The sequence below is a fragment of the Eleginops maclovinus genome, chromosome 15 (genome assembly GCF_036324505.1).
Source record: "Eleginops maclovinus isolate JMC-PN-2008 ecotype Puerto Natales chromosome 15, JC_Emac_rtc_rv5, whole genome shotgun sequence".
NCBI classification, from domain to species: Eukaryota; Metazoa; Chordata; class Actinopteri; order Perciformes; family Eleginopidae; genus Eleginops; species Eleginops maclovinus.
The window spans coordinates 13,330,774-13,356,113 of NC_086363.1; the positions used below are offsets into that span (position 1 = coordinate 13,330,774).

Consider the following 25,340-nt stretch of genomic DNA (forward strand, 5'->3'; position numbering starts at 1 on the left):
GGATTTACTCGGCTCGATGAAGCCCGCGCTGCGGAGTGGCAGAGGCACTGGCTTAACTAAAGTCTTCAGGAGTATAAATGCAGAGTTACTCTTTCCTTTTAATACAGGATTTGCTCAACAATGCGATTTAGGGGGGGTGTCTATTCAAGACAGACATTTTTTTTTTGGAGTGATGAGGTTTTTAAGGATCAAGCCTTGTTGCTCACGTTTATTAGAGCGGGACTCCGCAGCTCAGGGATTGTTGGTCGTTGTAATCGTCGAGCAGTTTATCCCTGTTTGTGTTTGGCTTTACATACATGCACCCTGACACTAAGTCCCATTCTTTCCACCTGTATTGGAAATCTTTAAGAACAATAACCTCTACCTACACCCCTAAGCCACACTTCTTCTTCACAATAAAAACTGATATTAACTGTCCAAATGAACATGAACTGATGTAAAGCTACTTGAGGAGTTTTTTTTAACTTTTACTAGTTAATCCAATTCTCAGCGAACAGGGATTTTTTTTATGAGAGTTTGAACATTTGAGGTGCTTTGTTGTGCCTCCCCGCGGCCCCCTGCTCTCAGGCCTGTCCTGGAGGATGCAGATTGGAAGTGAGAGGTGTGGCGGCCGAGGCTCGCCTCCATTGTGAGCCGGTGCCTGGGAGACGAGCAGCGCTGCCAGACCAGACACTGATTGGGTTTGACACTGCGTCCAGGAGGTGAGAAGAAGCTTTTCTTTTGCTCTTTTTTTCTGCTTCTATAAGTAAAAGAGAGCCTTTTTTGTATGAAAGGCCCCTCCTCTGCTCTCCTCTAACTCCCTCTGGTTCTGTTGTGCTCCTCACCCTCCTCCTTAGTTCCCTCTTTCGCTCTCCTCTTTTCGTCCCTATATTGACTACCTCATTTTTTCTCTCAGATTAAAACCTGTGGACTTCTGTTTCTTTGTTCTTCCTCTTTTATTGTCCCACTCACTTGGACGTTGACCAATAAATTTGATCCTCAGCAACACAACATTAAAACTGTACTTTTGTCCTCTGTAAGAAACAGAAGTTGTTACAATAATTGTAAACATTGAAGGAAACCGAATTGTCTACTTCTATAGCCTCTAGCCTTAGCCACTCTGCCACATACTGAGCCCACTATTAAGTCTTTAGGGTGGACACTTTGAAACATCGGGAGCTTTAATCACCTTGCCTCAGGCTATGATCGCACTGCTCAACACTGATCTTTTGCAAAGGATTTACCTTCCAACTAAATATGCCTGGGGAACTTCTTATTCACAAAGTGCCCAAGTAATTACACTGATTTTAGTTTCTTTAAAGGCAAAGAAATATCAATGGAATAGGGTGGGAAATAGTCAGATTACGGTTATCTTACCTTAGCATTAAGACTGGAAAAATAAGGTAACAGCTATTTGGATCTATCTGTCGGTAACTGAGATGATTTATACCACATCTGTTGGTTACAGGGCTGGGATGGTAAAGCTAACAGCTGGTTAGCTTAACTCATCATAAATACTGTAAACAAGGGAAACACTTGTGTAAAATCTGTTAATCACTTTAAAGCTTGCTCATTACTAAGTGCTAACTGTAAAAATAACACGTTGTGATGGACATTACATAAACTTGCAGATGTGTCACATGTTACAAAAGGTACAAAGTCTTAATCAGTGAGCTTGAGAAGTACTGGCAGGCACGTTTTGTCCCCTTTGCATAGAGCCAGACTCGCCATTTCCCTTATTTAGCTAAGCTAGAGCCATCTTCAAATAGAATTGTGTTTGCTGTGTTCAAAAGAAGACTCTTATTATATTCAGGTGTACAATTTCTGAAGGTTCTGAGTTCACAAGTTATGAAGTGTTTGCTGTTGTTTAGAAATGACATTCCATTTCTGCATAACATTATCCGGGCTGCTAACTTGTTAGCATCCTTAGCATCTAAATCAACAGAAAAGACCAGCAGCTGTGTTCTCACAACTTAAACGTCAGCATAGCATGAACACAACTTCCCATGTCAACACTAGGAAATCCTGAGTTCGATTTGAAGTCACTTTGTCTCTTTAGTAGCAGCTGGGTTATATTTACAGTTCAGACGTAAGAGCGGTATCATTTTTTTTTATCTAACCCATGGCGAGAAAAAGCATATTCCCCAAGTGACAAGCTATTCCTTTATTGTAAACTTCAAATACCTAGATTGTAGTTGTAGTTTTAACACTGAGGATCATGGGTCAGAAGGTTTAAATATTGAAATACTTACTTTCCAAGTAGTAACATATGAAAATGTAGGAAAGTAGGGTATTGATTAATCTTCCATGCTGATCACCCGAGAGCACATCCCTCTCTAGCCGCTTAATAGAGGCACTAATGACGAGCTCCATTAGTTTAATATATGCTTTTATCGCTCTGCCCTTAGATGACTGTAGCGTTTCATTAGACATGTCTGCCTCATATCTCACTTTGCACCCAGAGGAAACTGTGAAGGGATTAATTTTATGATGGACCCCCTGCCTCCTGCTGCCTCCCTCCTCCTCATCCTCCTCCTCCTCTTCGTCTTTTCTCCTTCCCTCCTTCCCTCCCTCCTCAGCTCAGCTCCCAGCCACAGCCAGGGGACCCAGGAGGAATAGTGTCTTTGTCGTCCTGCCGTTTTTCGGAGTTGAGGAACAAGAGGAGTTTAATCCTCATTGTCCAGGAGACTGCAGAGGGTGAAGGGGGGTCCTCTGGCTGTAAAATGATCCAACTGGCCTCGGCTAATCCCCTCCTATCCCCCACTCCTGGGCCTGACCCCCCTCCCGGCCTTAATTCGTGCCCCCGTCCCCACCGAATCCCCTTATAAACCAAAACACAGAAATGTAGAGTTTAGGATTTGATGTATATCCTAAAAAGCACAACAGTGTAAAATGATTATACAAATCAAACCATATTGATCAATGTTAAACTTTTTCCAACTTCATTTCTCACGCATATGATAAAAATGTCATTCATAGTTATGCATTAAGTGGTTTAGGGGGGTATGTTTGAGTGGGATTTAACTTAATCACCTGCACAGAGGCTTAATCAACGAGGAACCCATCTTCCTCTTTGGGGATCCTCACCACCAGAAGTGTCTTATCAACGCCCCACCCACACTTTTTTGCCATTATAACACGTGACTGTGTGTGTTGTGGAATATAGAGCTATTGAAAGCACATTAAAAGTGTAAACAACCTTCTGTACTTATAGCTGGTGACATGTATGCATGGTAGTGACAGAAAATGAACAACAAACAGCCTCATGTCAGAAGCATGATGAGCACCGATGATGTGAGTGGACGTGTGTGTCCGTGCAAGAGTGTGTGTGTGTGTGTGTGTGTGTGTGTGTGTGTGTGTGTGTGTGTGTGTGTGTGTGTGTGTGTGTGTGTGTGTGTGTGTGTGTGTGTGTGTGGGTTGATAAAAGTGGAAACCAATAAATAGCCTTGTTTAATTGTTCTTCTCATTAGCTGTAGGATTATTTCAAGATTAGGCAGGACAGGGCTGGACGTCTGTTTGACGTTAAGACTTTCTCTAACAAGACGGATGCTCTCGAGTCTGCACAAATCTTCTCTTTGAATTTCCCCTACCTTGCGCAGACCCCTCCCTCCCTCCGTCCCTCCCTGCCTCTCGATGTCGCTCCCTCTCCCGTTCTGTCTTTATTTCTTTTCTGTTTCTCTCTCCCCTCCTCTCTTTCTTTTTCTGCGCTCCTCCCTGAGTGACAGCTCAATACCCAGCTCTCCCAGGCTTATCTAGCCTCAGCAGATGGTTGACTTGGATCCCTGTTCATACGCCACGATCTGGGCTGGTGATAAAGACTGTTACAGAGGGAGTATGTGCTATCTCTCTCTAGCTTTCTCTTTCTTCCCTTTACTCCTCACCTTGTCTTGATCTGCCATTTTTCTCCCTCTTCATTCATCTCTTTCATTCGCCAGCTCTTTCCATCTCCACCTGGACATGTCTCCTCTTCTCCTTGTCGTGTCCTCCACCTTTTCTCAGCGGTGCACTTTGTCCCAGCACCCCCCTCCTCAGTGCTCCCCTCTGCGTCTCCTCATCTCCCTCCATCCCTCCATCTCTGTGCATTGGATCTGGTGCTGCGTGATTGTCTCTGCTTCCCTGCTGGGCTGGCGCCTGTCTAAAGGGCCCCAGGACCCTCACACACTGAGGGGCTCCAGCCATGCCAGAGATGCCCTCTCTCTCCTCTGCTCTCCTCTCCCTCCTCTTTCCACCCATATCACTTCATCTGGTCCCTCTTCATCTCCACAGGACAGACGAAAAGGTCAAATACGGTCTCTCTTGGTTCTTCTCGCCCCTTCTCTAGAATCAAGTTTCATCTAAGTATGAATCTAAGTGCACAGTTCACAGAAATTATATTTAAAAAAGCACTTTTATGTGTTTCAAAATTGTAAATAAAGGCCAAAAGCACAATAAGTAACCTTCAAGGTGCTGTAGCCTCAAGCTTTTCTACAATCACATCTAGTGCTCTTCATTTGTTTCATTTATGTGATCATTGCATTGAAACAACTGATGTACACTTCACAGGCTCGAAACAGTCCTCTTATGTATACTTCACTTGTCTGGATTTGGTCATTTGATGTCCTGCTCACATGTTTTGTCGTTCCACACAGCCAGCCGACAAAGCAAAAGGAGGAGAGGGTATAGCTGCCACTCGTAGATGAAAAAAGGGGACTGAGTGCTGGGAGCGATACGAGTGTGAACACAGCACCTTTATGGCAATGAGGAAACAGACTGGCCAAGACATCACTTGCACCCACCATACATTAGATCAGCTCTGTGTGATGTGTGCCAGTGTAATATGAGATGGGGAAGACATGAAAGTCAGCTGAAAAGTGTGTGAATATAGGGTGCAAAGAAAATATGTTGTTGCAACCATATAGGTGGTGGGAAACCTCCTTTTCTGCCATTCGCCGGTCATATGCATGGTTTTCTTGGAGGAACTTGGGATTTTCATTGTCGATGACAATGCTGTGGCTTTTGTGCACATGACATCAACACATTTACATCTTGAATCTTTGAATCCCTCTTTCTCTCAAGACAATTTGCAGGCGTCTTAATCTGAACGCTGGAATCTGGCTACCACACCGGAGCACCTGCATCCGTACAGCATGACCCGCTTTTGTTGTGATCCGACCCCCTAACTTTAGCCCCTAATTAACCCAACAGAAACTAATTAAATACAGCTCTAGTGGACCAGACGCCAGACAGAAAAAAAAGGAGGAGGAGGAGGAGGAGGAGGAGGACACAGGGAAGTGAGCGGAGGGAGACAACGTGACAGGCAGGAGTAAGGGGAGAATAAAATAAAAAAAGGATATCCAAAGCTTGGCCTGCAGCCCCAGAGACACATAAAGGAGGGGAGAGGGGTTTAAAGGAGGTTGTTTGGGTGTCATTGTCAACCTGGGTTGTTTTGATCCCCAAACTGACCTTATACTTCTTTACATGCTGTCGTTTTTCAAGATAATTTGGGCTCCTCATTGATGAGTATGGTTGCCAACTTCTGTAATCACAAGCACACCAGTCACATGATGCAACTGATGCCCTGGAGATATTTGGAAAAGGGTAAGAGGCAGGATGGAAAGAGCCAGAGAGAGACAAGAGATGAAGAAAGCAGGAAGATGAGGGGTGAAAGAAAAGGAAGGTACGGGACAGGATTGTGAGAAAGAAAATATATAAATATGGGTTCAAACCAGCCAAGTGTCTCTGGCAAGGAGACTACGCTGCCGCTGCTCCTAGTCCCAGGCACCGCTCGCTAAGTGATGGAGAAAGTAATTAAGAGAAGCCTGTTCAAGTAGATAGGCCTGTAAAGGAGATTTGAAGAGGGGAACTGATTGTGCATGTCTGATTCCAGCTCTTCAGAGAGTTCTCAGCCCCAAGGCTTAGCTTTCAAAAGAGCCCTCTCTCTCTCCCTGACTACATCTCTGTCTGTTTCCTTACATGCAACATATATCTTCCAAAAAATAGGACTATTTATTTATCTATATCATCTCACACGTGTGTTCATGATAGTGGACTGATACAGGAGAAAGTCTCTTTTTATGCATCTCTCTTACCATATGTTGTATGTTTTTACATCTATCTATCTATCTATCTCTATCTATCTATCTATCCATCTATCCATCTACCCATCCATCCATCCATCCATCTATCTTTAGAATGTAATACCCACCATGGTCCATTAGGCATATTGTTTTATCTTGCATGATTAGGAAATAAGTCATTATTATTTGACAGACTTCAGGATACGACAGAGCAACACTGCCACCTAGGATGGGCTGAACAAACCTGCAGGTAAACTTTTGTCCCTGTGACTTTCAATAAAGCTTTTTATTTAGTCCATTGCCGAAAATATGAAACAGCTGGAGTATTTTGAAAAAATCGAAAGTATTCCCTTACATCCACCCCTTTTTTTCTCTGTAGGCTCACAATGCTTTTGGAAGAAAGACGCACAGGGGTTACCAGAGTTCCACAGACAGATTTATACCTGCATTGATTTTTTTCTTTCATTCTTTAATTTGTATATTATTTTACTATTTGTATTTTTTTAATGTATTTTCTCTATTATTTTTTTCTGTATTTATTTGATATTCTTATTATTATTGTTTTTATTTGTATTGTGTATCCTTTTTATTGTATGTTATATATTTCTTATTACTCGTATATCTCTCCATGTATGGTATTCACTTACTGTATGTACAATTACTTGACCAAATAGGGCCAAAGAAATGTATGAACTGAAATGATGATCAATGAATGCCGTCAAAAGAAATGTGAGAAGATTTCGATTTGTTTCTCTGTGGTTAAAACTAAACCTGCAGATACCTGTAGGTACAGTCAGATGTAACCTAATAAGTACTGAATTGAAAATGATTTACTTACAGACAGTGGTGAGTGTTAGTAAAAAGAGAACAAACTCGATATAAACGCAAAGACCTTATAACAAACGTGTACCTTTCAGTTTGGAGACTATTACAACATAGAAAGCGAAAAGGAAATATTCCACTAGCGACATCTACTGGAAAACCTGCAGCGTTGCTACACATGGGAGAAAAATGATACATTAAAATAAATCCTCACATTGGCGTCCTCTACTGGCACAAAGTGGACAAGTCACCAACCCTTGAATTTAAAGGGCTGTGAACCCAGTTCCTAAATCCCGTTTGACAGTTTAATTGTTGAAGCTACATCACTACATCATGTGGTCAAGCACATGGACATATCTTTCAACAAAACGTACATAATTTTCCTTAAATGTAAAACTTATCCTGCTTTGTGTTGTGTATACTGTAAATGTGTCCCTTCAATAGTGTTTTATTTTATTAGTCAGATAGTTTATAGATTGTTTATCCTCACGGTCAAATTGTATCTCGAATGCGGTTGTATTTCAATTTTTTAGATGTTTACATTTTAGAATTGTTTATTTATACTCTTTTATTTTTACTTATGTATAATGCCTTTTTTTATACTGCTGCAACGAAAAACTTTCCCAATTTGGGATCAATAAAGTACATCTTATCTTATCTTATTATGTATTATCCTTTTGTCAATAATTAAATAATTGTGAGTAAAAGCCTTTTACATATCAAGTTATGAATTTAAAAACATTTTCAGGGTTTCAAATAAAGTAATGTCCTCTTAATTTCAGGGGGATACATAGTATAGGGTATTCTTAAATAAAATAAAAAATAATTGTTCAGTATCCTAATCGTGACCCAGCTCCAATGATTTGATAGCAATTTAAATATGATATGTTCTGTCAATGCAATAGAACGGTAATGCAAATGAAAGTCAACAAAATAAAGACGACGGAAGAGGGGAAGTTAAATGTTTTACAATGTTTTACAGTAGCTAATCGTGCATCTGTCATGCGTTACACCGCTGTCGTAAAACGTCTCTGTCTGCTGTTGCAATGGCGTTTGCTGCGACAGCACTTTCCGGCAGTAGGGAAATCGAGGAGAAAGCAGCGACAAACGTCGCCAGCGGTTACGTTATCGCCTCAATATCCTTGGATTTATGCAATATTCGGTGATATAACTCGTATATTGGTTGTTTGTCCCTTCACCTTGTGGATGAGCTTGTATTCAACGTTTTCCAAGCGAGAATCTCCACCTTAATGCGGTGGGATGGCCACAGTGCCGCCTGGGCCTAGTAGCGCTCTGCCCGCATCCCCGGCCGAGATCCCTCCTTTACCCGGGGCTGGGAGCGCAGAGCCGGCGGGGGGAGACGGAGAGGCGGCCTATCACAGAGACGACTGTTTAGTCGCCGGTACAGGGAAGACATCTGAGCCGGTAAGCGAAGTCATTAGGTCGGTTAATAAGAAGCAAAAAAACATGCTAGCGCGAGCTAGCCCGGCGGCACTTCACCTCAAAATGCAAGCTCGAGAGCAGCAGCTAAACGGCTTGTCTAGCTCCTCAGAGGACGCTGACAGCCACCAGCACACAGGAAACCGACCTGACAACCCGAGACCGTCCTTGGACAACTGTGACAGCAGCAGCAGCGGCAGCAACGAGGAGGCTTCAGCCGCGAGAAACAATAGTGAGCATTGCCAACATGAAGGCCACAGCCCCATCTCCAAAAACGGCAGTCACTCGCCCCTAGTTAACAATAGCTTGAACGGGATGCCGGGTTTCATAAGAACTGAGGCGGCCCACAGTCACCCCGGGGACGAAGGGAAAGAGGAGCTTGACCTCACGGAGCCACCGAGACCGCCGAGCGACATGCCGCTGGACGCCGGGCCCGGCGGGGAGGACAGCCTCGCTGATCCGCAGAAGCTGCAGCCACCGACCGCGGAGCTCGCGCGGCTCGACCTGAGCGGCTCTACCGGCCGAGCCGAAGAGGACAGCCACGGCATCTGCTATGTCCGCTACGAGTCCGAGCTGCAGATGCCGTGGATCATGAGACTGATCACAAAGGACTTGTCTGAGCCTTATTCAATTTACACCTACAGGTACTTCATTCACAACTGGCCACAGCTCTGCTTTCTGGTGAGTAAAGACACTGAATCATTAAGAAATGCTGATATTCATTCTTTAATGTTTGTCCTAATAACGTGTTAGCTACCCTCCTATCCCATGGACTTTCGCTACCTTAAGGTGAATGGCATTATTTGGGCTGGGCGTGACTGCATACTCATAGCTTTCCTTCACCTGTCAGTGTGACTCAAATGCAGCCAAACACAGTGCTGATACACTAAGCTTAAACTCGCATAAGTAGATATGTAACTGACAGAATGTTGGATAGGGAAGTAGAATTGTATCTGTTGGGAGCTACAACTCCCACTTTTCTGTCACAAAGCCTTGATCCTTGTTAGATTTGTGGATTTTAGATGGAATTTGTAGCCATCAATTCAATTACTAGGGTAAGGCTCTTTTTAATCATGTGAGTTTAGGAGCAAGCAAAGGTTTGATATCCTTGCTTTCCACTTAAAGTAGAGGGAAATATGCTTTAAGTATGTGTTCTCTCCCACATACCATGTCCAGTCAGGGTTTTGTTTTGCCACACACTGTCCATTCTTTGTTTATCCTCTGAGCTTCAAGGTCGTAAACTTCCCAGTTCCAGTTTGTCACAAGAGGAAGTGCCTTCTAAAACAGGTCAAAGGTCAGCTCAGGGAACCAGGAGAACTGGCAGGAGTACAGGAATTATTCAGGAATTATTGCTTGGCTCTCAACAACTATGGATGTGACTTTTTTGTATGTCTGTCACAGGCCATGGTGGAGCAGGAGTGTGTCGGAGCCATCGTATGTAAGCTTGACATGCACAAGAAGATGTTCCGTCGTGGCTACATCGCCATGCTGGCCGTGGACTCGAAACACAGAAGGAAAAGCATCGGTGAGATTTGGACTCTGCGTGGCACACACTGCCTGTACTTTCAGATTGTGGAGCCGAGAACAAACTGTACAACAGTATCTTTTGTGCATTCTTTGACAACCAAATCTCCTGATGCAAATGCACAATTTAGATAGGTAGTTGAGGTGCACTATATTTCAAACTCAAGGGACATTGTTTACCTTTTGCCTCTCTCATACTACCAGATGTCGAGCCAGATTAAAAGGAAAATGTTTGTGTTTATTTTAAACGTTGTGTATTGTGCGTGTCCTCACTGACTTTGACTCCTTTGTTTAAGGTACTAATCTGGTGAAGAAGGCCATCTACGCCATGGTGGAGGGTGACTGTGACGAGGTAAGATATATTAAAGCATTCTCATTGGAGAAGGTCTCCATTAATTCACATGTCTTTATGTTTTTCACAAACAACATCCAGAAAATAGCGTTAAACAGACGTTGGTCTAACATGCGCAGGCTTGATGTGTCACATTGGAACAGGTTCAAATACTGTGTGCCAGTGTTTTCACTCACAGTGTGACCTGAGTAGTCCATTGGTTCTCAAACGTTTTATCTATAGGGACCCCCTGCCTAATGCTGTAAGTGACAGATGTTGAATGTAAATTATATTCTACTGTACAGTTAAACCAAAAACTGCAGGAAGTTTTTGTTAAACAAGTAATTTGGATATATTTTAAGTACAATTCTTCCTGTGAAAATTGCATCAGATCACATTTCCTGTTATTTAAAGTAATCAACAAAGACTCACTTCCCCCTGTTTAGCTTTGGCGACACCCAGTTTGGGAAACACTGTGCTAGAGGACAGTCTGGCATTTACCAAACCAGATGGTACAGAAAAAGCAGGAAAACAAAACAGAAAATACAATTAATACATTTAACAACTAAATATTAAAATATCACTAAACATAACCATGTGGATGCAAGCACGAACCGAAAGAAGAATTGGCATCAAGTATTTCAAGGACAAGTTTGTCTTTCCCCGTCCTTCACTCTTTTAAGTTGGTAACTTTGGAACGACTATTAGCTACGCTGAGCCCTTCGGTATCTCCAATTTTGCTTTGCTTCTTACAGATGCACACAAAACAAGTGAAGTCTCCATAAAATAGCATGAGTTTGAGAATCTGTAATACAAGTTGGTGACGACAGTGATGATTTCTCTGTCAGCCTAAACACAAGGGGTACCAAGAGTTCACACTTTTATAGAAAAGTATTTTTTCACCAATCAAGCAACTGCAATCGCTGTGCCTGGGTCCCAAGCTGCTATTATCTCAGCTTTGGGGCATTTGTATCAGCAGGTTTTTATCTGTATAGATCCCAACAAAACATACATACAGAGCATACAGGTACAGATGGTTTTACAGGTTTCCTTATCACTGACTAAAGTGCATCAAATCTCACTACTGCCACCTGCATACCATGCATTATTAAAGACTGACCCATGGAGCCTAGCAGGTTTGACCTCCCAGCGAGGCTCCTTTTTGGTTTGAGGCTTTGTTCTCAAATGCTCATAGGCCAATATCTTAGATGTTAGACCTTTACAACAAAAAAAAAGATGCTTACCTATCCCCTCTGGCAAATGCATTACGGTGTGATATGTAACAACATATCTACTACGACAAAATGTAACTATAGGTGGAGGTCACTTTGTAAAAGGATACTACGATATGTTTGGAAGGAAAGAAAATACTCGAATAACTCTAACTTATTACTTTAACTTAAAGGGGCCCTATTGTGCTTTTTGAGGGTTTTTTCGCTGTCCCGTAGTTGTTATAAAGGTTTTTGTGGATGTAAATGGACTGCAAAGGCTAAAGATGCTACAGAACAGGTAGCAGGGGAAAAATAAAGACCCTTTTTTTTTAACATAAAATACTAATTTAAACCTGAAATGAGTTTAACACACAGTGAGTGATAGCGGTTAGGCTTATAGAATATTTTGACAAATATGACCAAACATTTCTTATTCACATTGCCCACAATAGCTTTTAAATGACACTTTTAAAGACCTCTCCTTAGACTTTGATAAACTGAAGAAAACATTTTTAAAATCTAATTTTTCTGTCATTGTATAGACGAGTGATCAACACATCTAGAGAATAATCAGCAGATTAATCAATTACAAAAAATGATTGTTAGTTGCAGCTCTAATCCACAACGATCACATATGTTACAATAATGTGTCTCTGTGGCCCTCTGTGTGTCCCCAGGTTGTTTTGGAGACTGAAATCACCAACAAATCAGCCCTGAAGCTGTACGAGAACTTGGGTTTTGTCAGAGACAAGCGGCTGTTCAGATACTACCTTAACGGAGTGGACGCGCTGCGGCTCAAACTGTGGCTCCGCTAGAGGAAAGATGAGGGGACAGGGGAGGACAGGACACCTCATATGCTATCGGCTCAACAGCCTCACCTCTGCCCTGGTCATTTCACTCTTATACATACACACATACACTTCACACACACACACACCTGTGTACAACATAAGGAGTTTGCACATAGGTATGCGTAGACACACCCTCTTTTTGTCCTTGACCTCCGAACAACCGTTGTTGAGGGCGAACCCGACTGACATCCCACCTATTGGGCCAGAAGAGGGGGAGGTGAGCGAGGGTGGTCTCTGGGATGACCTTTACAAGGGACTTGGTGACCTTTTGACCTTCAAGCTTGGATGCTATGAACCGCGTTGCGAGGCAGCTGAACTGAGGACGTGCGTCCGAACCCTCAATAGGACACGGCACCGCAGCAGATCCTCCTGCAGAACACGGGACAAACACAGACTTTAAAGTAAACAACAACAAGGGACACCAGGAAGCGGGGTGGTTAAAACAGACTGGGAAAAGAAAATATTTGTGGAGTTTATTTTTGTGTTTCTTTTTTAACCTTGTGAGTTGGACGGGGGAAAATCTATAGTATGACTGTGTTTGTACCACCTCATGTATTTTTTTTTCCAGAGTATTTGGCTTGGTTTCATGCGTGGTTTCACAGTGAGGGAGTGACCGTGTTGTGTGACTGTGTGAGTGCATGCTTCGGTTAGAACCGTGCGTAATTGTTCTTTGTTCCCATCACCTGCCCCAGCCACCTGGACTGAAGCCTGTAAAGATATGCATGCATTTATTTTAAAGTGAGTGCGGCGGGAAAAGTGTGACGAGTGTGTGTTGATTTACCCAGTTTGAGCTAAACCCACCAACCCCCTTCCTGTGTTTGTTGTAAGCATGTTGGTGCAGAGCAGTTGATCGAAACAAATCACTCCATTACCACCTCCAAACTTTTCCCAACTGGTGAATTTGCTCATGTTTTTTCTTCTATACCGTTCACTAAATCTCTCATCATCAAACCCTGACAGTATGGGTGAGGAGTTTAGCTTTTTTCTTCCTATTATAACAGAACTTGTTTCCCCTAAATGCACTGCCAGCTGCTGCAAAATCCCCAAAAAGGAGTCTTTTGAAAGAGAGCCGTCTCAGTTGACTCCTTTTTTAAAAGATTATATCCGTCTGTTCCTCCTTATTGCAAGTGCCACTCAATCCATCAGCACTTTCAGCCTCAGTTCAGCCCGCTAACAGGCGTCACACACTCAGCCTCGACCCGCTTCTGCGTCTGCACTCGGCACCAGGCCACAGGCGAAGTGTTACATATGCTGTAATGCTGTTTGAGTATGCTGTGTGTGTTTATCTCTCCACAAAAAAAAGAAGGAAAATAGACAAATATTCTTAGCAGATTATATTTTATTATTTTGTTTGCTTTCAGTTTGTTTAGATTGTGTAGTCTACACCTGTATAACCTCCCGCTGCTCATCTGCGGCTGAGTCCTCAATGCACTTCCCAGGTGCTCTAACTCGATGCACAACCAACCTCGCTAACATTTTAAGATCTGACCTGAGACTTAGTTGCACCAGGACGCTCCAATCCACACTAATTAAGACAGTTTGCTTCAATCGCTTTTGTGTTTTTCTTTTCTTAAAAGTAAATATGAACAAAGGTCAGATGCACTTCTTTTGAAATTGCTGCAGTGTGTATGTGTACGTATGAATGTGTCTTGTATGTGTTCTGTTATTTTGACAATGGCTTGGTTCTGTTTCTCTACTTTCTAAATCAGAGCCTTTGGTGCTTTGGTTTGTTTCAAAGATAAAAGGAAAGTGGGGAAATAGGCAGCCTTTTTTAACTTTCAAGGATACTCCTAGGATACTCCTAGTAAGTGCTCAATGCGGTGGAAAGAACCGGAGACTGTTTGGTTGAAGGGAGGATAAACCCTAAATCAGCTTTGATCTTTTGGAAAACAACCCGCATCACAGGTTTTTAAAGTAAGAAAACTTAAAATTATGCAATCGGACATCTGCATGCTTTTATGCTGCCTGCAATATTCAATGCAGCACACTGCCTTGGGGCGCAATCAGAGCTGAATCTGCTCCAAAATATTGACTACAGATCAAAGTCTCCAGCAAACATTTGTGGTAGTTTGATGTCTAAATGATTTGATGAGCTCGTCTCCATGACTGACACTACAGGACCTTGTTCGTATTTCGGGTTTATTTTCCTTCAGACTGAAGTAGATGTTTACAGAGTCGCCACCCTCATAACAGCCTGTGTATGTAAGTTTGTGTCTGTATGCATTTGGAACAACGGATCAGATGACCTATTTTTCTTTGTTTTTCAGATTTGTATACGAGTGTTGTTCTATTCCTCGGATATAGTGAGAGCATGTTTTTTTTTTTTTTTGTGAATCATCTGTTGGGAACGGGGTGCTTTGGGTTGATTTATCAGATTTGAGATTTGTATTTTTAATTTCTGTGCTACTTTAGCCCATCCAGAGGCGTAACGACAACTATGAGCAATTCAGTGAGCATACAAAAAAACACTCTACACCGTGAACACAAACTATTATCTTTACTGCTCATCTGACACTCTTTAAATTGAAACCATCACCCTGTGTAAACTCCTGGTTTATTTCTGGAGGTATAATGTGTCCCTGTGTTGGACATTTGTCTCCCCTCATGTGTTCTCTCACTTCCCCAGCCCTTTTTGTCTTTTATACAGTGACTACTGATGGACGAAAGGACATGATAGGTACAAAAGGAACCTGTCTGTTCTTAAAACCAGCTGTCAGTACGAGGAGGTGTTTTAGATGTTGAAGGAAAAGTGTTATCTTGTTTAGTTTTTTTTGCTTAACTCCTGTGAAACTCTGGCAGTTCCATATGGGCATTACAGCCTGTCGCAAAGAGCTAAAGCGCTCAGTTTAGCTCATGATCACAGACTGAAGGGCTTCGTCATCAATATCAGGCCTGCTGTGTTTTACCCAGCTCTCTCTGACAATGCATTTGGAAAAAGTTTTTGACTTGACACGCCAGTTCAGTGTTCACAGATGTCAGAGGCAGTTTTCTTTCCTCCTCCTGGACGTCCTCTGTGCTATTCAGGTAGCTTACTCTAACAATCACACGCCCACCTCTGTGCTCACCTGCCTATCCTACGTTTCTAGTGTTACAATTATAAATTTCCCCTGAAATCAGTTAGCGGGTCAGATAAAAAAATGTGTCTTGGCTGTCATGCTGCACCACAAAAAGCTGTGTTCCTGCAACCAACCAACCACAGGGGCTTCCTGCAGTCTTTTCGGGGCGGCCAGCACCGCCTCCGCCGCCATCTACAGAGTGTGCAAAGGGGAGGGAAAAAGGTTTTTTCGCATGTCAGATTTCTGTTCCCCCAGTTCCTCTTCCCTGTACCCTCTCTTGATTTTGATCTGGAAATGTCCGATAGCTTTTATTTAATGTGGAAAAAAGAACACAGAAATAAATTATTTGATTTTTTTAATGCTGTAAACCTGGTCATGTTGTCTGCTGTCTGGAGTCGTTTTCATTTAAAACATAGTTCACACTTGAGCTGCATCATAAGAGAGTCGAAATCAGACATCTTAAAGAATTGTTTATTGGATCACATCATTTTAAATTATCTACAGAGAAAAACCTGGTCACTATTTTACATCACACTTACCCTAAAACAGTATTGTTGCATATTAACAGGCAGTACATTAAGCATTTCAAATGTCTGGTGAAATTACTGAAAATATGTTTCCTTTAAACAACAGACAGCAATGTGTATTAATGTCGTAATGTGTCACAGCTCGGATGAGTGTGTCCTCTGAACTTTAGCAGAAAGGGTTTTTATTAACGTTTTTTCTGAAAACTTAAGAGCTTATTTGATTATATTTTTATTACAGCAATTTAACACTCATGGGACGGACGTGTTTGCCGAAATGTGTCCTTTGTCTGGCCTTCTCTGAAGCAGATTGCCACACAAAAGCACTGTTGTGCAAATATGATCTGTTAATTCACTAGTGAAAATATGAACTGCCCCAGTTTCTTCAATGTTTGTGCTTTTGCAGCCAACAGAAACCCTTCATTCAATATAATAAAAGTCACTGCAACAGAGCTGTGTATGAATAGACTTAATAGTCATGCGCTTATGAACACTTTTTGAAAATTGCAAAACAATTCATTTGTATCCGAGTTGTACATCATCGTTTTTATGCTTCACAGTTTTTTTTTAGGGACATTGGTATTGTATGTGCCTCTCACAGTAACTTTTGAGAACAAATGCTTTTGAACAACACATTTACATTTTTCCAGAAAATATACATTAAAATTAAGCATTTGTTAAAATTAATTGTATGTAAAGGTTTATGAAATGTGGGGCAAACTTGGTTTAAGGAAATACTTAAGCATTTTGGGAAACATGCTTATTCATTCTCTTGCATATAATTGGATGAGAATTTAGTTACCATCGTGGTAAATATTAAGCTATGTTTCAGCCAGGAGAGGTGATGAGTTTAGCATAAAAGCTGCAAACAGCTAGCCTGGTTCTGTCCAAATGTTACACAATATGGATACCAGTTAGCAGCCCGCAGTTGTAAGGTACAGACTCCAACAAGTCACTGCTCTCTAAGCCAAATAAAAGTTTGACATGTAGCCACTGTCAAACAGCAAATTATCAATTTAACACCTTTTTTTTATGATTCGGGTTTAAAAAAAAACTATTAATACGTTTTAAAATGTTTAGTCTTTTGGATAGGGGCAAAGCTAGCTGTTTCCATCCATTCTTCCTGCTAGGCTAACTGGCTGCTAGCTACAGCTAACCGTCAGATTTGAGAGCGCTATCATTCTTCTAATCTAACTCTTCGCAAAAAAAAACAAAAAACAAAACATTTTAACCAAACTGTTGAACAATATAAATATCCACATGTAGCAAGAATTAAAAAGGTATTTACAATCAAACAACTGACCCCAAGTCAGTTACATACAGTAAATATATTTACATTGTTGACGTAATGTATCTCTTCTACAGCCCTTTTCACTGCTTGACAGAAATCCTGCTGGTCCACACTTTGCCTCAACTCAACTTATCAACAACACTTTAATGCTGCCAATACCTTGCTAATGCATTTGTTTTTAGAAGCATCAATATTATGTTTTATGTTGAAGTGCATCGCGCTAGCCTTGCCAAGCCATTAGAGTCATCATCACCTGACAACATTCAGAAAAGTGCTCACATTGGTTTTTTTTAGAAGGGGTGGTATACAAAGCTGAACTTTGTGCAGCCTGTGCAAATTGTGCCCTCTACTCAGTCAAACTCTGTGGACCAGATGAGTCAGAGCCAGCCCAGGGTGATGGGAGATGTTGTAGTCATAGTGATTGGGTTGTATGCTGAGCCTCCATTACAGTAGCTCCAGCTATTGGTCACCGGCAAAAAGAGCCCAGCAGGGTCTCATCAGAATTCATCTTCAGAGCTGTCAGCCAGCAGCATGGCTTGGTCCTGGCGGCTCGTCCCCGGCTCTCGAGGTTGCTGTGGAGGGGAAATGAAAATTAAACGCAATAAACAAAGTTTCTTCCCCTAGAGTTTCCAAGTGGTCGGTCCCCCCCCCCCCCCCCCCACCGAAAAAAAACCCTGCAGTAACAGAAGTATAGATTATTAAGATGTGATGGAAGGGAGTACATGTAATACAGTATTTGTTCAACTTCAGTCATGTGTTATTGTTTTGCTGCTGTGGCCACTTTTCCAGGAAACACATTTGGCAGAGCATGCAGCATTTTGTTTTCCAAGGTTAAGCTTCTTTGGTTGTTTCACTGTCAGTCATTTCTGCACATGATTTAAGTAAGTGCAAAGAACTTAGGTTGTTAGCCTTTAATAACAAGGAAGTGCTACCGATAAGTAGGGAAAAGCGCTATCCTCTTCCTGTTTTGGTTACACAATTGTTGATGCACTTCCTTTGGGCTGTAAATCTAATCTTAACTTTCCCATCCTTATTCTACAGTCATTACATTGTGCAATCAACATTAACTCGCCTATAGCCACTTAATACAAATAAATGGGGTACTGACCTCTGGCTGCCTGACCTTCCTCCTCTGGTGTTTGAAGCTGTTCCTCCTCTTGCGGTGAATCATCCTGATGCTGTAGAGGGCGCCGACGATTAACAGGGCCCCAGTGATGCCTATGCCCACAGGGGCCAACATCCCAGACACATAGCCTGCCTGTGGAGGGTCAAGAGAAAGTGGCAAAACGGAATTGTAAACAAGTCTCATCCTGGAAATCCTTATCAATATTGTATATCAAACATATAAGTGGACGAAAGATCTCCTACCATATGAAACTGTACAGGTAGACAATATTACTAGATTGTTACATAACAGCATTTTGTAATGGAGTGAAGGAAACTGACACATTTTGATGGAGGACCTTTTAGTGGCAGCAGGGGGCAGTCTTACCTTTTCTCTGATCAACTCTAACCAGCTCCGCACTGTAAGAAAAGAGACATATTTAGCACTTGTTCTTTGTCATAACCGCATTTCCAATGATTGTGATTGCATGTAGGAAGAGTGCAAGGTATGACCATTGAATACATTATGTCATTTCAATAGCTTATTTAAAGATGATTTTGAAACCATGTTCTCTTACTCAGCCCCTGGTTGCGCTGGACCCAGAGAGGAGGTGGAGGGATGAGGCTGTACGGAGGCCGCGTTGAGAAGGTTTTAGGTGTCTCTGTTAGGTCCTCCTCACTGTCATCCTCCATCGATTCCTCAGAGTTCTCATCATCGTCCTCTTCATCTGTCTCCTCTGTGTGAGATCAAATAAAGAATACCTACTCAGTGGTCAAAAAAAGGATGAATGTCTTTCTTTTTAATAACATTGTTTTTTTGCAGTTGGCAAGAAAACTCGTCTTACCCTCAGACTCCATCTCTTCTAACCCTGATCTGGATTTGTGCACCGGATGATGGGTTGCCATGGATACCGTTGTCATATCATGCTGGATGGATGAGAAGGATGGGCCGTTGGTGGGCAAATTGTCCTTAAGGTTTGCTGTCCTCACATCACCTACGCGTCAGGAAGCACGTGGCCCAAGCACACAGCAAGAGAAGTGGAGGTTTACACACACACACACACACACACACACACACACACACACACACACACACACACACACACACACACACACAGACACACAAACACTGTGTTACAGCTCATTTTAACATCTAACAATCTGTCGTAGAAGATGCCTAATGTTGCATGTGCAGTGTTTGTTGTGTCTCAGTGATTTATGGAATTAATTCTCAAGCAACATTCAAGCCTCTTCAAGATCACATTCATGCTAAAGTCACATTAATTATTTGTTTTTCTAAATAATGTTGCCCCATAATTCTATGTTTAAATGCAAAACCCTCTACAGGGTAAAAGGCACATAAGAATGTGTTCTTAGTGACTAAAAGAAAATAAATAAAACCCCAAATTCTGCAATATTGTTAAGAAAACATTTCCTGGAATCGGTTGCTCCATCACACTTGCATAATGACCCCTACTGTTATTATTTGAAAATGGTTGACACTAATGTGTTTTCCATGTGACTTGTAAGAAGAAAGCTCCTTGTGTTGACATTCATTCTTCATGCTGCCACATCACCTCTCTCAGAGTGATCCTCAGCTCCGCCTCGCCGCTCTGACAACGACGGCCCCAAGGAGCCGATTGGCTCCAGCAGCTCCCCGCCGGACGCCTGCCACGGTGACGTCCAGTCTGGCATCAGCAGTGGCAGTGCGTGTGATGGACCATCGCTGTCTGTCTCCACGGTGACCAGCTGGTCCAGATCCACCTGATGCATTCCTCCTGTCGCCATGGCAGCAGGCGGCTGAGCGCTGCCAGGCACCGCTGTGACTGCTGCCATGGCCTCTGCTGCTGCTGCCCCCTCTGCTGTCACATCCTCGAAAGGCTCAAAGATCAGAGGGAGAGCCTCTGAAGACATGGTGCCCTCTGTGGCCTCATCCTCAGACGGCGGGACCACAGTGTCCACTGTAAACACAAGTAAAGACAGAATGAGGTTCAAGATATGTTCAGGTACAAAGATAGATACATATAAATTGAAGTATTCCTGAAAATCATAGCTTATGTGTCTTTTTGTGATTTTGGTGAATAACTCCATTGTGTGTTCCTTTGCCCCTCATACAGTCACTAGAGGTTACACATTGCTCTTTGATGAGGAGATTTAAGCCTTGGTAAGATTTATAGTAAATATGAAAACTAAAGCAGAAAAAACTGTATCATGAGATCCTTTTTCTTTTTGGGCACTGCCTTTATTCTAGAGTCAGACTTGAAATGGGGATCCAAATCCAAATAGAAAAGGCATTTGTTTGGACCCTCTGGTAAAAGTCAGTAAAACACAGCAGTCTCAAAGTTATGTTTTTGTGATATTGCTCAATTCAGTAAGAAAAGTAGGCCATGTGAATGAGTTTTCTTACAAAGCTGACAGCTAATTTAAAAAAACAAAAAATTCTACTGCATAGCATAAGGTGTATTCAGCACACATAGCAGCACTGAAGTATTTATGACAGAATGAAGCTCTTGGTCATGTGGGTTTCTCATTAAAAAGCACTTGCATTTTAGTTAACCGTGCAGCTAAGACACAATGAAAGGAGAATGTTTCAAAATACCCGTTCTCTCTAGATAAGAGACTGTCACAGAGAGGGAGCTGTCACAGGAGAATCCACTACCGCACACTGTGTCTCTCAGGCATTTCCTTTAGTCTAAAGCGTTTCTAAAGTAGGCTGAAAAATGCTTATAAAGACCACAATCCTTTTACATAAGGCTGTTTTGGGAATTGAGTTTTTTTTTTGTCAGCTTCCTCTCTGTTGGGTGGAAGCTTCATCAAACAGACGATCCCCGAATGGACGGAAGGAACACATATTAGCTCAGACAGACTCCTTTAATCCATTTCCCTATTCTGCCTCCATGAATAATAACCTGCCTGTTTCTCTACAATAGCCTGGATGGGGGAGTGTGAAGGGTGGGTAAGAAAGAGCGGAGGTTCGAGGGGGTGAACAGATAGAGAAAGAGGGGCGAATCCTCCAAAGGCTTGTATAACACACCCTGCCACCAGCCCTTTCATGGCAGTTGTGTGTGTTCTGTTTTTTCTTCTTCCAGGCTCGAGTCAGGAATAGAAAGTAATTAGTTTGCCCCGGGTCCCAGCTGGGGTTCAAAGTGGAGTGTGGAAAAGCGGGACGCCTTTCTTTGCCAATCATCAAAGGCAATCTGTGCCACTAGACCTGTCGTTTTCATTTCTGCTTTAATGAATCCTCCTGAAACTTCGCAAACTGCTGCAAAGCCAGAAAATGCGACTCACTGTGGAGGAAAGTCAGACAATGACTGCAGAGCATTCTCTTACACTTAGAAGTTTGTGTCCTGGTTCACTCATGTTGAATAATAGATTACAGAAAGTTTTAATCTCCAAAAAAACGAATTTTCCCATCAATTATGCTTTTCTAATCTTTCACACTTACCATCTCCAGGCCTTGCTGCCTCAGTCCACAAGCTTTCCAGTCCATCTTCTCTGGGCATTAGGTTTGGTCCAATTTCAGGTAGCAAGGGGTCTGGAATTGAAGAAATTGTAGCTCCATCTTGGCCCCAAATTGACAAATGTGTGGAGGTCTGAGGGGAGGCAAAGACAGAGGGAGGGATGGGACTGCGGGAGGTCAGGGTCTTGATCCATAATCCAGATTTTGGAGGTTCTTTAGAGGATGGCAAACTGGTTTCTGAGTCCTCCAGAGAATCACCAGGTACTTTGGACCAGTCCTCCTCGCTTTGGTCTCTGTCCTGCCTGGATGTGATGCTCAGCTGTGGTGGCGTTGTGAAGGAGGAATAGAATCCATCTGGAGTCGACCTTGCTGAGCTCACTGTTGAGTCCACCTGCTTCGTCCCAGTTGTAGGTTCTGACACAGGCTCCTTTCCACCTTGTGGATCAACAGACAGCACTGAAGCTGCCTCCGGCTGTCTGTGAGTGTCCCCCATCTCAGGCGAGCTCCCGTCCTTCTTTACCCTGCTCCTTTGGCTCCGTGCCTCTCCTTCAGCCTCGCTCAGCCCAGATCTTCGATCGTGGCTGTCCCCGTTTTCAGTCTGCGTCACAGAAGCTATCCCCTCAGGCCGTCCATGTGGGCCAGCGCCTCCTTCAACATTTAAAATCAGGCCAGTCACATGTACTGTGGGCTCTTTATCTGTGGCGTGCGTTGACACAATGGTTGTTGCCGAGCTGCCACACTGTCCATCACAGTTGCTGGTGAAGTTCTGGAGATGGACAGGGGTCCCGTAGACACAGAGGCAGGTGCCAGCCAGGAGGAGGCGAGGAAGTGTCCCAGACATCAGCATCTCTGTCTCGTCTCTTCAACACCTTGCCACCCAGCAGTAGACATGTGGACAGAAAGACAAAGCAGAGGTGGCGTGAAGGAAGATAGGTGACAGGGTGCATCGCAAAAGGGTGCAGATTAAAAAACCAGCATGCAAAGTGTATTTCATTTAGTCGGAACTTCATAGAGCCTGTGGTTACCACAGAGAACAGGATTAACTGTCTGCCAGCCTTTGCTTTGATGCTGCACCGTTTTGGAATAATTTCGATGAAATTCCTTCTCATCTCACACTCTTCTGCTCACTTTCTGTAAACAGAAGGAAATGCTACACACACAGATGGAGGGTGACAAATAGAGAGAGAGTCTGACACAGCAATCCTTAGCACCCCTCTGCATTTCACCTATAAATAGCACCAGGTTTTCTAAGATCCTCTACAGAAGGATCCATTAAACAGACCTCTTTATTTGCAGGATATATGCACATTGGATAGCAGCAAACAGCTGGAGCATGTGTTGCTTCACATGACGTGGCAGCGATTATAACCCAATAATCAATCCCTGCTGTAGAAAAACGAGGATACACGACACGTCTGATGTTCACTGGGTGACACCCTTTCATGTTACCCGAGAAACACAAACAATCGTCCAAGCTCTGATGAAGCGCTGTCCAAAAATGCACCCCACTTTTCCGTATGCGCACCTCCCCTGTGATCAATACCGTTTAACAGCTGGTATGCTCATGCAGTGCACATATAACGAGCGGATAAACAGATTCACGCTGCGCTGTTGAATCACTGGAGCTAACCCGCATGCATTCCTTTAAATCGCGTCATATTGAAGCAATGCACATTCAATTTGCGTAAAGCTAAAAACAAATACCTTCCAGAGTTCATGACGGCTCGCGGTGCCTGGAGGAGTTTATCTTGCAGTATGCAGGAAATAATGCAGTTCGCACGGACACAGATTCAGGATAGTGAAAGGTGGATTGAGATGCTTGTTGTTGTGCAGCTCGGCGTCACTGACTGAACGTCTCAGTCTTCTCTTCCTTATGTCCTCCTGCTTCTGAAATGCTGCCACCAAATGCTTCAGATCTGCAGGATTCATCCAAAGTGACAGCTTTGACGTCTAGTTTATGATAATTGCGCTAATTGCCTTGAATGCATCTATTCCTTGATAATCACAAGTTTATGTTTTCTTCCAAAAAAGGGTCATGGGGAGCCTGGTGGTGCTGAATGGACAGCTCTCTAACCTTAAATTAAAGTCAAAGGTTGCTATGCACAGAGAGGGCAGTGGAGACCAGATCAGAAAGCTGTCAGTGTCTTATTCTGTTCCGGGATCTGGGTTAAGGGGAGGGGTGGGTGGGGGGGATCATTGTTTGTCTAATGTTTTTCAATTAGGTTTTTTATTATATTTCTTGTTTTTATCTTTTGTCTGTGGGCTGCTTCTACACTTAATATACTAAACTCGGTCTCATGCCACATATTTTCTCAGTCATGGGGACAGGGAAATCATTTACTCCTTAACAGCACCAAGTGGTGCTTTAAGATTTACTAGTTGGAATGTCAGCGGCCGGAATTCTCCTGTGAAACGTAACAATGTGATTAACCATTTAAAACGTTTAAACACTAAAATCGCCTTTTTGCAAGAAACCCACCTCCAACCATCAGACCATCTTAAACTTCGCAGAGGATGGGTGGGCCAGCTTTACCATTCTTCTTTTTCGAGCAAGGCCCGAGGTGTTGCAATTCTTGTTCATCAGTCCCATTCTCTGTCCAATGTTATATCAGACCCAAATGGTCGTTTTATTATCGCAAGCGGCAAAATATGTGGCAACAACCTGACGTTGGAGAACGTGTATGGCCCGAATTGGTACAACGAGGACTTTTTCAGAAATGTTGTTTTCTCCATTCCTGACCTAAATTCCTGCCAGCTCATTCTGGGAGGTGATTTCAACTGTTGTATTGAGCCTTCACTTGACTGTTCATCTAACAAGCCCTCTGCCCCATCTAAATCTTCCAAAGTTATACAACTGTTGATGGAGAAATACGCAGTCTCAGATGTTAGGCGCTTTTGAATCCTAGTGCTAAGCAGTTCTCCTTCTTTTTCTCCTGTTCGTGGTACTTTCTCCCGAATTGATTTTGTTCTTATTGATAACAAATTGCTCCCCTTTATTAGCTCGTGTTTGTTTAAATGGAACAAGAAACACCCAGAATTCGAAAAAACATTCTTCAAAAACCAAGGACATGGTTGGCTTAGCATTGCCTAACTTTTTATTTTACTATTGGGCCGCGAACATTCAAACTTTATTGTCCTGGACTCAACTTAATCGGCACTTTGGGTTCCAGGGAATACCTCAACATCTTAAGTCCCTCCATTTGGAGTCTGTCCCCATTGTCTGAGTCGCCCCCCTGTACTGCTACAGCTCTCACAAATGCTCACAAAATGTCTTTGCATTTTTTATATATTTTTTTATTCTCAATGTATTATTTTGTTTGTTTTGTTGTTGTATTTCATTATTGTCTAATTGTATGGATGTATTGTTTCTTGGGGTTGTCTTGTTAGCAATTGCAGGGTTAATGTATTGCATTGCTGTTGTCTTTGTGTTTTGAATATCTCAAAAATAAATCATATATATAAAAATGAAATTAGAAGAATATATATTCCTCCAAATGTAAAGATATTAAAAATAAACGTTTCTTTTTGCAAATAATATTTAAAGCATTTATTTGTGAGCACCATAGTACTTTTTGAAAAGAATAAATAAAGAATTAAACATATTGTTAACCTAATAATTAGGCTATAAATGCAAAATAGCAAAAGTCCTCCAATATTTTAGGTTAATTTAAAGAGTATATAAAGACTATCA

The 25,340-nt window shown here is 42.5% G+C and overlaps 2 protein-coding genes across 2 annotated transcripts; one reads left to right on the top strand and one right to left on the bottom strand.

Annotated features, from left to right (window-relative positions):
* The first annotated feature begins 7,935 nt into the window (after window positions 1–7,935).
* Window positions 7,936–15,638, top strand: naa30 (N-alpha-acetyltransferase 30, NatC catalytic subunit). Its single transcript, XM_063902046.1, has 4 exons — window positions 7,936–8,978; window positions 9,699–9,822; window positions 10,118–10,173; window positions 12,041–15,638. The coding sequence occupies exons 1-4, from the start codon at window positions 8,118–8,120 to the stop codon at window positions 12,176–12,178; spliced, it is 1,179 nt and encodes a 392-aa protein (XP_063758116.1). The 5' UTR covers window positions 7,936–8,117; the 3' UTR covers window positions 12,179–15,638.
* Window positions 15,639–15,727: 89 nt separating this feature from the next.
* Window positions 15,728–23,718, bottom strand: LOC134876865 (armadillo-like helical domain-containing protein 4). Its single transcript, XM_063902045.1, has 8 exons — window positions 23,354–23,718; window positions 21,635–22,518; window positions 19,767–20,150; window positions 19,035–19,184; window positions 18,768–18,926; window positions 18,578–18,609; window positions 18,194–18,343; window positions 15,728–17,657 (listed from the first exon to the last, which is right to left on the bottom strand). The coding sequence occupies exons 2-8, from the start codon at window positions 22,494–22,496 to the stop codon at window positions 17,583–17,585; spliced, it is 1,812 nt and encodes a 603-aa protein (XP_063758115.1). The 5' UTR covers window positions 22,497–22,518; window positions 23,354–23,718; the 3' UTR covers window positions 15,728–17,582.
* Between the last annotated feature and the right edge of the window lie 1,622 nt (window positions 23,719–25,340).

Bases quoted from the DNA above. Each gene is read 5' to 3' on its own strand.
- LOC134876865 (XM_063902045.1), bottom strand. From the start codon at position 22,496: ATGCTGATGTCTGGGACACTTCCTCGCCTCCTCCTGGCTGGCACCTGC. The intron at 20,151-21,634 runs GTAAGTGTGAAA...TTGTGTTTACAG, and splicing joins GGCAGCAAGGCCTGGAGATG to TGGACACTGTGGTCCCGCCG. The intron at 17,658-18,193 runs GTCAGTACCCCA...TCCCCTCCACAG, and splicing joins GGAAGGTCAGGCAGCCAGAG to CAACCTCGAGAGCCGGGGAC.
- naa30 (XM_063902046.1), top strand. From the start codon at position 8,118: ATGGCCACAGTGCCGCCTGGGCCTAGTAGCGCTCTGCCCGCATCCCCG. The intron at 8,979-9,698 runs GTGAGTAAAGAC...TGTCTGTCACAG, and splicing joins GGCCACAGCTCTGCTTTCTG to GCCATGGTGGAGCAGGAGTG. The intron at 9,823-10,117 runs GTGAGATTTGGA...CCTTTGTTTAAG, and splicing joins ACACAGAAGGAAAAGCATCG to GTACTAATCTGGTGAAGAAG.